The sequence below is a fragment of the Carassius carassius genome, chromosome 1 (genome assembly GCF_963082965.1).
Source record: "Carassius carassius chromosome 1, fCarCar2.1, whole genome shotgun sequence".
NCBI lineage: Eukaryota > Metazoa > Chordata > Actinopteri > Cypriniformes > Cyprinidae > Carassius > Carassius carassius.
Window position 1 is genome coordinate 22,170,285 of NC_081755.1, and position 15,797 is coordinate 22,186,081.

A 15,797-nucleotide genomic window follows, 5' to 3' on the forward strand; every position below is an offset into this window, starting at 1 on the left:
TTTTTTTAAACTACTAATCACTGTGATACCACCAGTTATAATTATATTCTAGATAAATTGAATCAATAAGTTGCAGCCCTATTTCAAATAGGCTTGTGTGTGAGCAGCAGCACTACTATAAGGATAGCTCCAGTGCTATGTAAATGTTAAGGGTTTTCCCCATATTAATAGGCGTCCACTGAGTGTTTTTAGGTCAGATATACTGTAAAAGCTGCTGCAGCAGTGTAGTCTCAAGGTGTTCTGAAATATAGCCTTGCCTTAATGAATACCACAGGCAATGGTTCCGCTTCCACAGCCTGAAAATTGCTCTCAAGGAAAATGCTTTGTGTCTCTCATTTTGCAGGGCCTGCAATATGGACAGGCTACAAACTACCATACACTGCTTTCCTTAACAGGCCATAAAACCTCTCGCTCATTTGCTTGAAAATGTCAGAGGATCATCAATTGGTCTGAAATAGCATAGTTTGGATGCTTTCTGCTGGGTTTTTTGTAGGGCTGTCACTTTTGTGAAAAAATAATTTTCGATTTTTAAGACATATGTGTTCGTTGAATCGATTGTAAAATCGATTTTCCATGTCTAAAAAAAAAGACGTTTCCTTTTTCAATGTCAAATAACGGACGAACGTAAAGAGAGCGCTGGAAACGCAAAAGTCAGCAATATTTCTTATTTATTGGCATGAAGTGCAGAATAACAAACAGCAACAGGAATGCAACATTCTTGAAAAAAATATATATGCAGAGGGGACAGCTGCCATAACAAAAGAAAAACATTACTGCAGGCTTCAACCCGGCTGCATTTATGATTTAGGCAATTCAAAAATCTCCAAGATTTTAAATAATGATTCAATCCATTTCAAACAACTGTTCAAAAAAGTGTGTTTTTTTTTTATTGAATGTAACCGACACTTAGGCTAGTCGACACTAGGCAGGCATATTGAAATGCGCAAAAAGTTACAAATTTATTGGACAGGAAAACAAGTCGATCAACATTTTCGGGGTCCAGAGCATTTTCATTTTCGGGGTTTATTTATTGTCCAGCTGTTGAGAAGACGTGCTCCGACCGCACTGATGTCCCAGGGACACTCAGGTACAGCTGCGCAAGGTGGGTGTATTACTGCCAATTTTCCACCACAAAAGCCGGTCGCTGTCAGCTTGCAATGGTCCTTTTCATAACTCAGAATCTCCTGTAACTAGATGCGCGAATGAGGCGAATTCACGTCTACCGCGCCGCGAGACCTCCAGACGCACGTAAACGCTTCTTTACATTGACTTAACATTGAAATCATTCGCGCCAGGCACTCTATTCGCGTTTGGTGTGAACGCAGCATAAGAGGTCGCTTTCGACATCACTGGGTCTTATAGGCGCGTAAAATTGCTGGTATTTTCTGTCTAGCTTTCGCAAGGCATACTGCACTTTCGGATTCCTTTTTCTTTTTCTGCTTGTTTGTGAGTTTTGTTACATGTATATTTTTTATTGTTTAATTATTTTAAAATTAATAATGTACATATTTGGTTAAAATCGATTCCCTATTTTCATTTTCGAAACTTTTTGGTTGGTCCGATCGATTGTGCAATCGATTTTCGATCTAAAAGTGAAAGCCCTAGTTTTTTTTGTAAACTGTGTTCAAATACATGTTTAACTCTCTTAAGCCTGTGCTATGTATTGATGTCCACATTTGCTACCTTTATGGGTTACTATTAAAACTTTAATTACTTTAACAATTAGGTGAGGAATAAAGTTTAGGTGGTTGGGGAGATGTGTGTACCCTGTATATTCACCCTCTTGTCACATAAGCATTTTCATTTAATAATAAACAGAAATATATCACAAAGACAGTCCAAAAACCTATTCATGCTCATTCCAAATGACTTTTTGGCAGTAAATAATATACTATTAGTAGGAGCTCTGTGGTGCTGCATACTTTAGGTTTTAAAGAAGCCTCAACTAGACTGCATGTATTTTATAAAAAAAATATATATATTATTAACATTTTAAGTAACACCTTTTTATTTGAATATATTTTAAAATGTTGTTTTTTTCTGTGATCAAAGCTGAATTTTCAACTTTCAGTCTTCTGTGCCACATGATCCTTCAGAAGTCACTCTAGTTTACTGATTTACTGCTTAAGAAACATTTATTATTATTGTCAATGTTGGAAACCGTTCCATATCGTTTCAGGATTCATTGATAAATGGAAAATGTATTTCTTTAAAATAGAAATCTTGCTGAGCCTGAAACCTGATTGTTTGCTAGGAATGTTCCAGCCTGGGCAAGCATGCAAGCATGCAAGGTTGTTGATCTAGCAATGCGATTACTTTAAGTTACTAAATAACAAGTTCCATAAGTTTATGGAAGGTGATTGATTGATACTTTCACGGATGGGATGTTTTTGACGTCTGCCTAATGTACTCGCCACTCACCGTTCTGCATTCACACTTGATGGTCACAGCTGGTCACGTGACTCAACATCTCATGGGTGCTTTGTTAATGAAGAGTGTCTTTCAAAACCCAGCACACCGTCCTTTGAGAAAGCTTTAGCAATCAGACATTTTGATTGTAATGTCATGACAAGTTTGACTTTCCTGCATGAATTTATTCGGCCCTCTTTTTATATATATTTATATATATCTATATCCTCCTTGTCTCTCCGTGTGTGGTGTCTTCTGACCGGTCTCTGCTGGTGTCAGAGACAAACATATCATGATGAATAAGACTTGAAGACACAGATACCAGTGGCTTTTCCATGGCCATCAGCATGTACACTGAGGAAATTTATAGCGTGTGATGAATCGCTGTGCTGTATGTGGCGGGATGCAATCACATCTCATCCCTAAACAACAAAAGGCCTCTGTGCTGAAGGTTAAGCATCTATACAATGACTTAAGTTGTGTCAGGAGTATTTGGATTAAGTGTGCCCTTGATTTTCTTTTCTTTTTTTTCTCTTCTAACCCTCCTAATCTTTCGGTGCAACTCTTTTGTATTGCGCTACTCTTATGAAAAGGAGTAATGCATCTTGAATCTGACTACATCCCATCCATACTTGTATCCTCTCTGGTTGGGTCTTCCATTACATTATCTGTCTCTGATGTTCCCCAGTGATTTGCAGTTCCATCATTGTGTATGTCTCCGTTTGTCCTCTAGTTGAGTTCTTGCGTATCTGATTTGCTATATTAAGCATATTGCACAATGAAGGTTACCTGTTAATGCAGTTGTTTGCCTTTGACTTTGTGCTCTGTATTTTACAGTCCTTCCTTAGCTGACTTAGCTGTACAGTATTTGTATAGTGTGACAGATGTTTAATATACTATATATATATATATATATATATATATATATATATAAATAAAGGGGTTGCACGACTACTGATGTCTGCTAGTCGATTTCTTATTTAAAAAATACTCTAGTTACTCGACTACTCGTGGTTCATGCTATTGTAAATGAAAAGACATGATGAAATAGTTTGGTCAATATATCAATAAACGCTTATTAATTCATAGCCTTATGCAAAAATTACATATGTAAATTGTCAAAACTTTATAATAATGACATTTACATTTTCATGTAACAGCCAGTATTTGTATCTGTATTTTTATATAACAATTGCAAAAATCTTCGCATTTGGATACAACTTTGTACAGTTACTTGAAGACTCTTATGACTATCTTTTTTTTTTTTCATAATTATCACTGAACAGTTATGCCGTGTTAAACTAAAATAATGAGTATCATGCAAGCAGAGAGATGTCATGACAAACGTTTAGTGATCATTTGAACTCGACTGAATTAATTCAATGCTCACATTTTCATTACGCAGAACTCTTTAAGCAAGTCTTTTTGTGAACTTTACTAAACAAATGTGCATGTGCCACGCAAGCCAGCAAAAGATAAAGATGCAAACATGTAGGCCAAATAGAAAATGTATCCGTATCTAAGCTGATTATGAGCCTACTCTTGAGAGAGAACTGATTTGGTTTTTGAGAGACTGAGGCGCGCAACGCGGATGTTTGATTGGTGAGCGTGACGTGCTTATTCCATTCATTCCTATCATATCTTAGCCTAAGGATATATATATATATATATATATACACAAATAATAGAACATAATGTATGATGTATTATTATAGGTGATATTACTCTTGCAAAGCTCTGATTTCTGAGAGATGCACGGAGAAGCAACAGCAATGTTTGATTTGAGCTCTTTTCATACATAAAGTTTACATTCATTTACTTCACACTCTATTGCATGACTTTAGAGGTCTGTGTATAATGTTGCGCTGATCAACTGACTCAACTGTTATCTAGCGAACACCAGACTGTGCCAGCTTCAGCCAAATATTCAGGCAGAATTAGGCTAGTCCTCGTCCATTATTCGTTTTGAAGCCATTATCCATGCCATTCTGAATAAGGAACTTCGAAGGAGCTTCGTATACACCCCTAAATGCACCATAGATAAGGTCATAGAAAGTAACAGCTACACGCAATATTGTAATCCTAAAATTCACGTCGTACTTTCATATTCTTTGCATGCATTATGGTTAATGCATGCTCGAGTAGTCGATTGTTTCCGACAGCGCCAACTAGTGGATTAAGCCCTAATATTTATGTATGTGTGTGTATAGGTGTGTTTTATATATCATAAGTTTTATATATTATATGTAGATGTGTATTTACATTCTTAATATATTATAAAATATTTGTATTTTATTCAAATTTTTTTTATATTATATATATATATATATATATATATATATATATATATATATATATATATATATATACACACGCACACACACACACGCACACACACACACAGACAAACCAGGCAAACATGTATCTTAATTAAATATATTGATTGTTTAAATAATTATTTTTAACTTTATTACTGAATATTCAAAGAATGACAAAAAAATATTAAGCAGTGCAACTGTTTGTTTTTAATATTGATTATAGTGCTGTCAAATTATTAATTTAAATGAATCACATCCCAAAACATACATATACTGTAATTTTATATTATATATAAATTGAAATATTAATTCATATATCATATAAAATTACAGTATATGTATGTATGGTAGGGGTGTGCCATATCATACCGTCCACGATAATACTGGTATAATATTTTACATGATAAAAAAAGTGTCATATATCGGGATATCAATGTTATAGCAAAGCAATGACATATGATGCCACACCGTGGCTGTTTTGGGGGGACGCGTGCAGTGTTAATATAATAAGGTGTTTTTTTCTGTCGGTGACAAATTTGTGTGTGATCGTACTGGCGTGACCACCGCGTTGTCCAACTCATAAGCTCATTATTTCTGTTGCATCTGAGAAAAATCAAATGCAAACGAAACGAAAGTGAGACTAAACCATGTTACATTTCAGCTTAACGAATACGTATGTAAAAAAAAAATAAATAAAATACATCAAATCACAATTATAAACAGTAGACAGCAGCAGAGGAGTACTTATTGGCTTATTAGTTTTTTGTATGATAAAATCACTATTATAAAATATAAAATCATCAAGAAATCAGATTGTCAATTTTACACTTTTTTGTGTATGAAGTAAGAAAAGTCATAAAGTGCCTTGAAAAACAAACTTTTCCTCAATTTGCTACTAAATCAAACATAATCACTGAAGTTGGTCACTTCTATTTACTAGAGTAATGGTACATTTAAGAGGAGAGGAACATACATTTTCTAAATAAAAATTTTATTTTGCACCTGTTGTTAATAAAAGTAAATTTTGTATGCATCTTAACTCTAGCTTAGTGCATTACAGTCAAATATGTATAAACTAGGGCTGGTAATTTAACGCGTTAATTAGATTAATTTATTCATGGAGAAAAATAATGCATTCAAATTATTAACCCATTTAACGCACTTGCCCCGCCCCAGACCTATGTGGATCATCTGCCATTTCATACAGTCGATTGATGACTAATATGAGGCAGAGCAACAAATTACTGCGTGATGGAGCCTAGATAATATCCCTAAAATTCAAGATATGGGGCAAAACGCCCGCTTGAGATTGTGTCACATAGTTAAGAAATAGCACACAAGAAGTAGGCTAAGTGCAATATCACACTAGTGTAAATGTGATACTCATCTTATACAACAGTTCATTAAGAAGTTAATATTGTGTTATTTTGGACACAATGTTGTCTGTTTTGCTAGATTTTGCCAACCAAAATATAAACATAAATCAAAACTGTTCACCTCTGAGCAACCCACAGTGGCATTTTATTTCTTAATCCACGTTTTGTATGAATTTGGTGAACCATTTGGCACGTTGAACCATTGGCCATAGTCGCGTTGGATTTGAAGTGGCACTGCACAGACCAATCAGTGTATGACATCAAAGTACAGCGAGGGAGATTCAAAAGCACAAGGAGTCGTCTGCTCTCTAAAGCTCTTGCGGTACTTTGATATCACACACCGATGGACTGCATTTATATAGCGCTTTCAACAGACCACATGGCCATCCAAAGCGCTTTACAATTTGCCTCACATTCACCCATTCACACACTCACTCACACACCGATTGGTCTGATGGTGATGACCCGCTTAAAGTCGAACAAGCCTAATGATTCAATGATCCATTCTTAAAGAACCATTTACTTCACTCCTGAACGAATCAGCCATTTGAACGAATCAAACGAATGAATAAATGACTCGATGACTTAAGACATTTACCACCATCTACTAGCAGTTTTAGTTTATTATTCAGAGTATCATTTCATTAAATAAATAATTTTATATTTTCATAGTAATAATAATAACATTAAGAAATAAATTAAATTTATAGTTCACCCAACCAAAAATGACAATTCTATTATCATTTACTCACATGGTCCAACAGAGTATATGTAATAAGATTTATCAAACAAAATATTTCTTGCTGAACCTACTTTTTTTTTTATCTCTGTTTGATGCTTTGCACAACAATGACTTTAAATGATCTTTTCAGAGTAATTTCTCCGAATTTGAATCACCACATCATTTAATTAATTAGATTACATTTTTTAATCGCTTACCAGCCCTAGTATAAACAATAAACAAGAGAATAATAAACAAGAAATGAACATGTAATATTATTAGTAACTGTTCTTATTAATGCAAAGTAATAGTAATTTTATGATTAAATAATCTATATTTTAGTACTCCCGCACACCACCCCCAGCACTACCAAATCTGTCAAACTCTCAAATGTTAGTTTGGATCCCTGGGGTAATCAGGTATTTTGACGTCATACACGGATCAGTCTGCTTAAAAGCGAACACACAGCTGCTGCTGTTGCCACCTTATGACAATAGATTTACATTCGAATTAGGTAGTCAGTCATCGATGACAATAGCTCATTGGAAACGAATAAAAAATGCCCTTTATTTTGTTTGCACTAATAAATGCTGCTGCGTGCCAGCTGCAATCACCCATAAAAAGTTGTTCCATATTGTTTTTTATATCGTCATAAATATCGTTATCGCAAATATTCTTGAAATATTGTGATATCATTTGAAGGGCTATTGCCCACCCCTAATGTATGTATATGTATACATATAAAAATCTATATGTAACGTATTAAAACTTCATAATCATCGGGAAGGAGGAGGCGGGAACCGACGGACAATCGAATCAAACTTTAATAATAAAAGAAACACAAAACAGAACCAAAACACAAACTAAAATCCAGGCCTGGTCCTCTCTCGTCCGTCACTGCCGTCGCTCCTGTTTTATATCCTTCCATCTCCTCCGCGGGACTCGAGACCGGTGGGTCGGGAAGGTGTCGCTCATTTCCAATCACTCCACTGGCCTCGGTCCTGTTCCAACGGCTCTCGGCCCCGCCCCACTCGTCACACTATATATTTACTTATTTATTCACATGGGCTGTTATGGAATGGTCACATGACTTGGTCTCTGGATTTGGTGTAAAATAAGACCTGTCTCTCACTATACAGATTCAGTGTTTTTCGCTCTGCTTTGTTCTCCACTTTTTCCCTGAGTTTTGATTACTTTCCCAACCTTTCTAAAGTCATTCATAATAGTTTAGTTATTTGTGTACTTGAAATGAGGTAATTTGCAGTTTTCCTGGCTGCATGCATTCTCTCCTGAGACACGTACCCTTTTTTTGCAACATCACTGTGATTGCGTTATTTGTTCTTTGCAACTAGTGAATTATTTATTCCCCTTACTTGTAGCCTGCCCTTGATTAATAGACTGAGATTAGTGTGACATGCACTCTGCCCCTTGTTTGCTGCCAGAATGTTTTACTCCTGCCAGGAAGAATGCATCTTCTTCCAACACTGAATGAGCATGTGTGAGAACACCTTTAATGTTAATGGAGACCTTTGGGTCAGCTCTGCTGTCTGGAGCACCTCCGAGTAATGGCACATCAGCTGGACTCTCAGATGTGTGGACAGACCCAATCCATTTCCCCTTTAAATCCAATGGCTGGCATCTTAGATTTACACCTGTGGTCCCTGACCTGACCCATCTGATGCATTAGGAAAGGGGATGAGGACTGATTATTACTATCGGTCCTCTTAGCTATCTTTTATTTTATTACTGAAATCTCTATATGAAGATCTTCAGGAGCAGCACTAAGCTTTAGATGTTTGATATAATGAAATGGAGGAGATTACTCTTATGTTTTGGGTTTTTACCACCCATGTTCCTCTTCCTGTTTGTCTATGCAGGGAACATCACCTATAGAAGTTATTGGTCCCTTTTTAACCAGCTCAGCATTTTCCAGCAGCCTATTAGATCCTTAACAGTCTCATCTTGCTCCACATTGATTGCAACATTGATCAGAATAGAAATACAGAAAGTCAGGCATTTTATTTTTTTTTTTCTTCATTTAGATTCAGTATAACTGAAATAAGGTAAAGCTTAAATAAGATAAATGTTAGAATTACGAGACCTAATAACATGGTGGCTTAATAATAGGGCTTTATGCTGAGTTTGACCCGTGGCCATTTCTGTGTGCAAACCAATCAGTCAAACCTAAGTTCAGTGTTAATAATGTATGTCCATTGGCGCGTATGTTGTGCACGAATACAGTGCTAGCGTAAGAGATTTCTTTCAAAAACATTAAATAAATCTTACCAACCACAAGCTTTTTAATGGTGCTGTACCTTTTATTGGTAAAATAAAAAAAAAAAATTTTTTATAAAACCGCTTTTCTTTACATACTCATGTGCACAGTTTTAGTAGTTTGTAGGTAGGCTGTACTACTAAAATTAAAGCTAAGTTACACTTACAAAATGAACCAAAGTCACCATTTTATAGCATGGATTTCTAGCTAATAAACCAGTAAAGTTTTGGTTTCTTCTTTGAAGGGCCCTGGCCCTGGTGGGTGAACACTGGACGCACTGAAGCTGTGCGTCATGCCACAGTGTCGACAGACTCGAGTTGTTGCATCATTGGCTTCCAATGTAGACATGGTGTATGAGCAGCAAGCTGTCAGTGTGGATGGACCAGAACTGGGGATTTGTCCAATTTAACTGGATTTCAAGTCACATCCTCATTAGACTTGGATTGATTTAGTTAAAATCAGATTTCATGCTACAGATTTCAGGCTACAAAAATAGGGATATGCTTAAAAAATCGGCTTTAGACAGGCCGTGTTAATAAATAACCATCTCAGCTTGGCAAACTCATGGTTGAGCTGAATTAGCATTATATTAAGGCCAGACACCCCAGGTGAATAAAGAAAAACATTTATTTTTCGAGATCACCATACTTCTCCAGTCATTTCCACAGTTTCTTTTTTGGCTTAAGAGTTTTTGTCTATGAAATTCTTGTTTTATATTGTTGACATTGACATGCAGCTGAATTCGGTTGTTAGTTCACCTTTAAGTACTTAATCCTGTTCTTTACACACAGTTCAGTAATTTTACAGAATTTTGCATTTACGAGAGACAACCGCATTCTACAACTGAATTAGATGAAAAACTATGATGAAAAGTATTGACAAAATACAAAGTTGTAACAGAACTCAACTGAAGTACTAGTTGTTATGATGCAGTATTTAATCAGAGTTGTATCAAAGTTGTGTGTCTCTTCTTTATTCACAGTGTAAGAAATGTTTAGGTATATAGGACTTGACTCTGTGTCGCGACTATATTAGTTAAAAGTAGTGGAAACAAATGCACAAAATTCCTGAATCTTGGTATGTTTACAAAGGGGTCATTCATCATAATTTCAAGAGATTTCTGTTCCATGCGCAAATAAAATGACTTCTGTTGCTTTACAGCTACATGAAAAGTCAAATGTTTTCACAGAGGGGATTTTGAATGTCTTTTTGTCACTCCATAAATTTAGAAAATCATGGAAACCCATTTTTTGAATAAAAAAATAAAACATATTAATTGGGACTTTTATCTCAAATTTGGACTTTTTCTCGCAATTGCGAGTTTATACTTTGCAATTAAAATTTTTTACCCATCACAATTTAGATTTTTTCTCCCTTTAAATTCTGACTTCTTTTCTCAGATTTTGCTAGTTTAAATATCAAATTTATTTCCCAGAATTGCGTGTTTATCTCGCAATTTTGACTTTATAACAATCAATTGTTTATATCTGTATTCTGAATTTATTTCTCAGAATTGCAACTTTATTTCTCAGGATTCTTTTTTTTTTTTTGCATTTGCAAGTTTATATCGTGCATTTCTGAGATAAAAGTCAGAATTTCGAGAGAGAAACTCAACAATTGGGAGAAAACAGTCAGAATTTTGAGACAAGTCACAGTTACCTTGTTTTTATTTTTTATTCTGTGATGGAAAATGCTATTCTTGTGATGGAAAATTCTATTCATGAGATTTCAGAATTGCAAGGAAAAAAGTCAGAATTGAGAGAGTGAGATTTTCAAGATATAAACTCGCAATTGCGAGAGAAAAAAAGTCTAAATTTGAGATAAAAATCCCAATTACCTTTTTAAATATTTTATTCAGTGGCAATTGTTAACTGCCAGAAAAATTATAATAATAATATTCTGTGAAATATTAAGTTTTCTTTCACTAATCTGAAACAACATTATGAAAACAAATATTCCAAAATCTCATAATTGACAAGTATATGAAAAAGCAATGTTTTTGACTATTGTCTTGCCTTAAATACAACAAAATCCACTAGATCTTCAAAGTCATATTGTGTTAACATGAATTTCTCGGTCTCTTTCAGCGTTCACCATGATGATCATCCTGGCTTTGATTCGTATTGGCACGGGCCACAGTGAGGGCCACCCATCTGTGGCTCAGATCTCAGGTGTGCCCAACCTCTTCGGGGTCTGCGTCTACTCGTTCATGTGCCAGCACTCGCTGCCCTCGCTCGTGACGCCCATCTCCAACAAGCAGCGCATGAGCACCCTGGTCATGGCCGACTACATCCTCATCCTGTGCTTCTACAGCCTGCTGTCCCTCACGGCCATATTCTGCTTCGATAGTTCTCTGCTGCGGGACATGTACACTTTAAACTTCACAGATAACTGTGACGTCCTGAGCATTCCAGTGTTGCGCTACTTCCTGGGTCTCTTTCCCGTTTTTACCATTAGCACCAACTTTCCCATAATAGCCGTCACGCTACGCAACAACTGGAAGACTCTCTTCCATCGGGACGGCGGCACGTACCCTTGGGTGGTGGACCGCATCGTCTTCCCGCTCATTACTCTAGTGCCGCCCATTATCGTGGCCTTCTGTACTCACGATCTAGAGGCGCTTGTGGGTATCACAGGGGCGTATGCTGGAACGGGCATTCAGTATATAATCCCGGCCTTCCTAGTATATTTTAGTCGTCGTCATCTAGAGCCCGTGTTGGGAAGGGATGCTGTAAATAAACATCGGTCACCTTTCCATCATACGTTCTGGGTTTGGTTCGTGATATTGTGGGCAACGTTCTGTCTAATGTTTGTGACGGCTAATATTGTCCTTACCGATGCAAAGAACTGAGCGTATCGGCTGACTTTTGTCGTGTTTTTGTTTTCATTTTTGAAGGGTGTTTGTTTGTTAGGTTTCATGTTAAAAGAATGGCAGTAGCTGATGTTTAATTCAGTGTTTAAAAGGGACCAAAAGACGTTTCGGCATTTGGATTTTTGACTTTTCACACAAATCCACTATCCTTCAGTGGATGTTCTGTAAGGCAGGGATCATTTGAAAAAAAGCTTTATTTAAAAACCATATATGATGTGCTCATTCAAAATGTCACTCGATGTGTATGTTCTTGAGTTATTATTGATTTTCCTCTTAGTTTCGGTAAATCTCTTTAAAACATGATCGAGTCGCGCTCCACCCCAAAAGCAAAGAAAATGTATAAATAATAATAAATACTAATAAATAAAATCATACGCATAGGAATGAAATTTTTTTTGCATGTCTGATGTTATTTACAAGACAGTTTAGCACATTTACCCCAAAATTCTATTTTGAATAATGCTTATCATTTTTGTAATGCAGTAAAAAATATATTATATTATGTATTTATAATTGTTTTGCATTTTAACAATGAAAACTGGTGGGAAGTTGTGGTTTAATTGTCTTTTTGAATTGTAGTGTTCTTAAGTGTTTATACATAATTGAATTCCTTATCTAAATCTTTTTGATTTTGGGGTGAAATGTGGCCTTCACATTTTCTTGACTGATTTAATTTTACCGTCTGATTTCACTCATCTTCAGAAGAAACAACAAGCTGGTGTGTCTTTGTTCTTTTGGACTGGAAAAAGTCAGCCCTCCAAAAAAAAGTACACCAAAAATATTCCTAATATTCATCATCAAAGACAAACAGACTGACAATAAGCGTTCCTTGTTTTCATCTTCCAAGATTGTTAGCGAATCACAGCTGGCATTTCCGGCGTTCCTAACCTCGCTGTGTCTCCTGCGCTGACGGATGGTGACACCAGTGTAACGCTTGTCTGAATAATGTGCTCAGACCTGGAGTTCAACCTCAGTTCATCAGCAGATTGATCAAGGCATTGAAAGCTTCCCTATGTTCTCCATGTAGTGACGTCCTCCCAGAAGCTCTAGGCTTCTCAAACAGACCCTTAGGGAGGCAGGAAGGGAAGACGAAACAGATATTAAATGGACACGTCTGCCTCATGATCTACAGAGACTGAAATTTATCATGATCGTTATGGAGCACCTCTTTGTGCCAGAGAGAACACATTCACAGTTATTAATGTTATTAATGTCACTTTAGTTCTGACGAAGTTGTCTTGAGTTTGGCTTTAAATCATACCAAATGTATGGCAGCTGATTCCTGCAGTTCGCTTTGCACATTTTTGGTTCCTTTTGCTCCTTAGAGGGATAGTTTACACAAACGCATTCACCCCCTGCTCGTGTCATTGCAGACAGTTCGACTTTTTCTTTTTTGACCATATGATGAAAGTCAGTGGGGTCTAGTGTTATTTTGGACCCCATTGACTTTGATCATATGGCCAAAAAGAGAGAAATTAAAATCAGTGCGGTCCAAAATAGCATAAAAGGCTGAGTAAACAATGGCAAAATACAATTTTAGCTGAACTATTCATTTAATTTCTCTAAAGATTTTCTATTTGTGGGTGTGTATTCTCCATCCACCTCAGGTTTTGGTTGGCGACATGAATCTGTCCCAGACTTATTAGTTTGACACGCCTCTCTTCTCTCTTCTTTTTTTTTCTCCTGTGTTGTCAGTGGTTGATTGGTTTGATCTGTGACGTGTTTGATGCTGTAAACTGATCGCTGCTCTCTGTGAGAGCGCTGTCTCCTGATCCAAGAGAACTGTATCTGAACCTGCGCTTGAGTTTCAGCTGAAGGTTTAGGTTCAAACTGCTGTTGATTTAAAGGGAAATACATCTGTAGGATTGTGTTTATGGACAGAATGTATGTCTTCTTATTCAGTTCGTTCTGTGATGTGCTCCACAAACAAACTGTAAGAACTCATTTATGTCTCTCTAAAGCACAAAAACAAGTCATTTCACATGGGTGAAATGTTATAATGCTACCAAATGCTCATGTAATATGTCCATGAACGAAACAAATGTGCCTTCTTTCCACCGATGCTTTCACCAATCTTTCTAGCTGTGAAATGTTTTTTTCTTGAGTGTATGTCCTGTGCAGCCTGTCACTTGCATGTAAGTCACTTCAAATACTTGACAATCACATCCACCGATGTCGCGTTAAAATAAAAATGGATGTGCTCTTTTTGATCTCTGTGATTGACTCGAGCATTTTTTTATTCCATGGTGTGTGTCACTAAATAAATCAATAAAATACTAAATAAATTTAAATTTGCCATTTCATGTAACATTTGCATTGTCTCAAAATTTTCTTGGCATCTGTAATTGTCAAATGTTTATTTATTTTTAAGGATGATGCAGTTTGATTCTTAAAAAAAAAACTAAACATTTATTTATTTAGCCATGAAAAGTGATATTATGTTTAACCTAGTTGTCACTGGGCCAATATTGGCAGAAAATACCCTCCGTATTCCGTACTATATTGTACTATATAGTATGTCTATATTGTAATATTATTCGAATTAAAAATTACTAAGTTGTTTTTAGTATATTTATTAGCCTGATATTGATATAATAGTTGTGTAAAATGGCAGAAATCAACTAGTGGAAAATACTAAACATTCACTCAAGGACATTTGGAATCTTTTCCAAAGTTTTCAGAGTTAACAAGTCTAGCTCTTTATTATGATCGTAAAGCTCTGAATTGTAATCCCAGCATGCCTGCAACAACCCCGTCCTTTTACGACAGTTCAGGGCTGTGTTATTGTAAAATAAAATGTCCCTCTTAGTTCATTCGTATTTCACTTGATTTGCCTTGATTTATGCCACATTCTTGGAGCCGCTTGAAAAGGCAGTGCAGTCACTGGATTTCCCCCTCATTGGATGAAATGTGGTGTTTTTATTGGTTCACACGCTTTCTGAATAGTATCCTACATGCTCAGAGTATTAAAAGCAGAGGAGCCAATTACTACTTCATCATAAACCTTGCTTTACTATCAGCTGATTTAATTTATTTTAAAAATAAACTTATTCTCTGGTTGCCGTGTTTGAGCTGCCTCTCCTGCATTCGTTTTTGTGTCCTACCTTTAAGCTCTGCTCTACTGATTAGATAAAGAAGGATATTGATCCACACTTGCTGCACAAACTAGACTTAATAGAGCACAGCACAAGCTGAGAACATAGACTATAGCCAACTGTTTCAGAACGAATGTACAGGGAAGAGTTTACATCTCAATTGTGGTGCTTATGCATCATATTTTTATCTTAAAAATATAATAGCCTTGACCCTTTTGATTTAAAAATGTAATAAAATTATGGATATTGTTTAACACAGATTCATGAACACTTCAGCTGTCCATGAACTGCATATTGAGGTACAGATCGTGTTGTAAACAGCGTCTTAATGCAGACTGTATCACTGTCTATTGATCAACCGTGAGACAGCTGCCGCTTGAGTTTTGCAAAGCGAGAGCTGGGACAACATGTCATTGTTTGATTTATGACTGTGCTTCTCTACATGACACTATATTACAACTATCTTAATCATATTCTGCATAGTGGTTCTCAAACTGCTTTATATCAGAAAAGGTTGATAAATACCGGCGCTGACGAACTGACCAACGAGATTCGCTTTTAGGCCCCAATGTGACACCAGTACACTCCAAAATGATAATAAATAACCACTAAAGTTTCACACGATGCTGTAATCTGCCTGTATCTTTTATTGGAGTTGACAGTCATGGACGACATCCACTTTCATTAGGCTGGAAGAGCACAGCGACCGTCTTTAAGAATAGAAAGAAAGG

At 36.2% G+C, this 15,797-nt stretch overlaps 1 protein-coding gene across 1 annotated transcript in view; it reads left to right on the top strand.

The window, feature by feature from the left end:
• Positions 1-14,262, top strand: part of LOC132141753 (transmembrane protein 104-like) — a 51,443-nt gene extending 37,181 nt beyond the window's left edge. The window contains exon 10 of the mRNA XM_059551419.1: positions 11,187-14,262. Within this exon, the coding sequence (XP_059407402.1) occupies positions 11,187-11,950 (764 nt within the window). The 3' untranslated portion in view covers positions 11,951-14,262. The remainder of the gene's footprint in view (positions 1-11,186) is intronic.
• Positions 14,263-15,797: the final 1,535 nt, after the last annotated feature.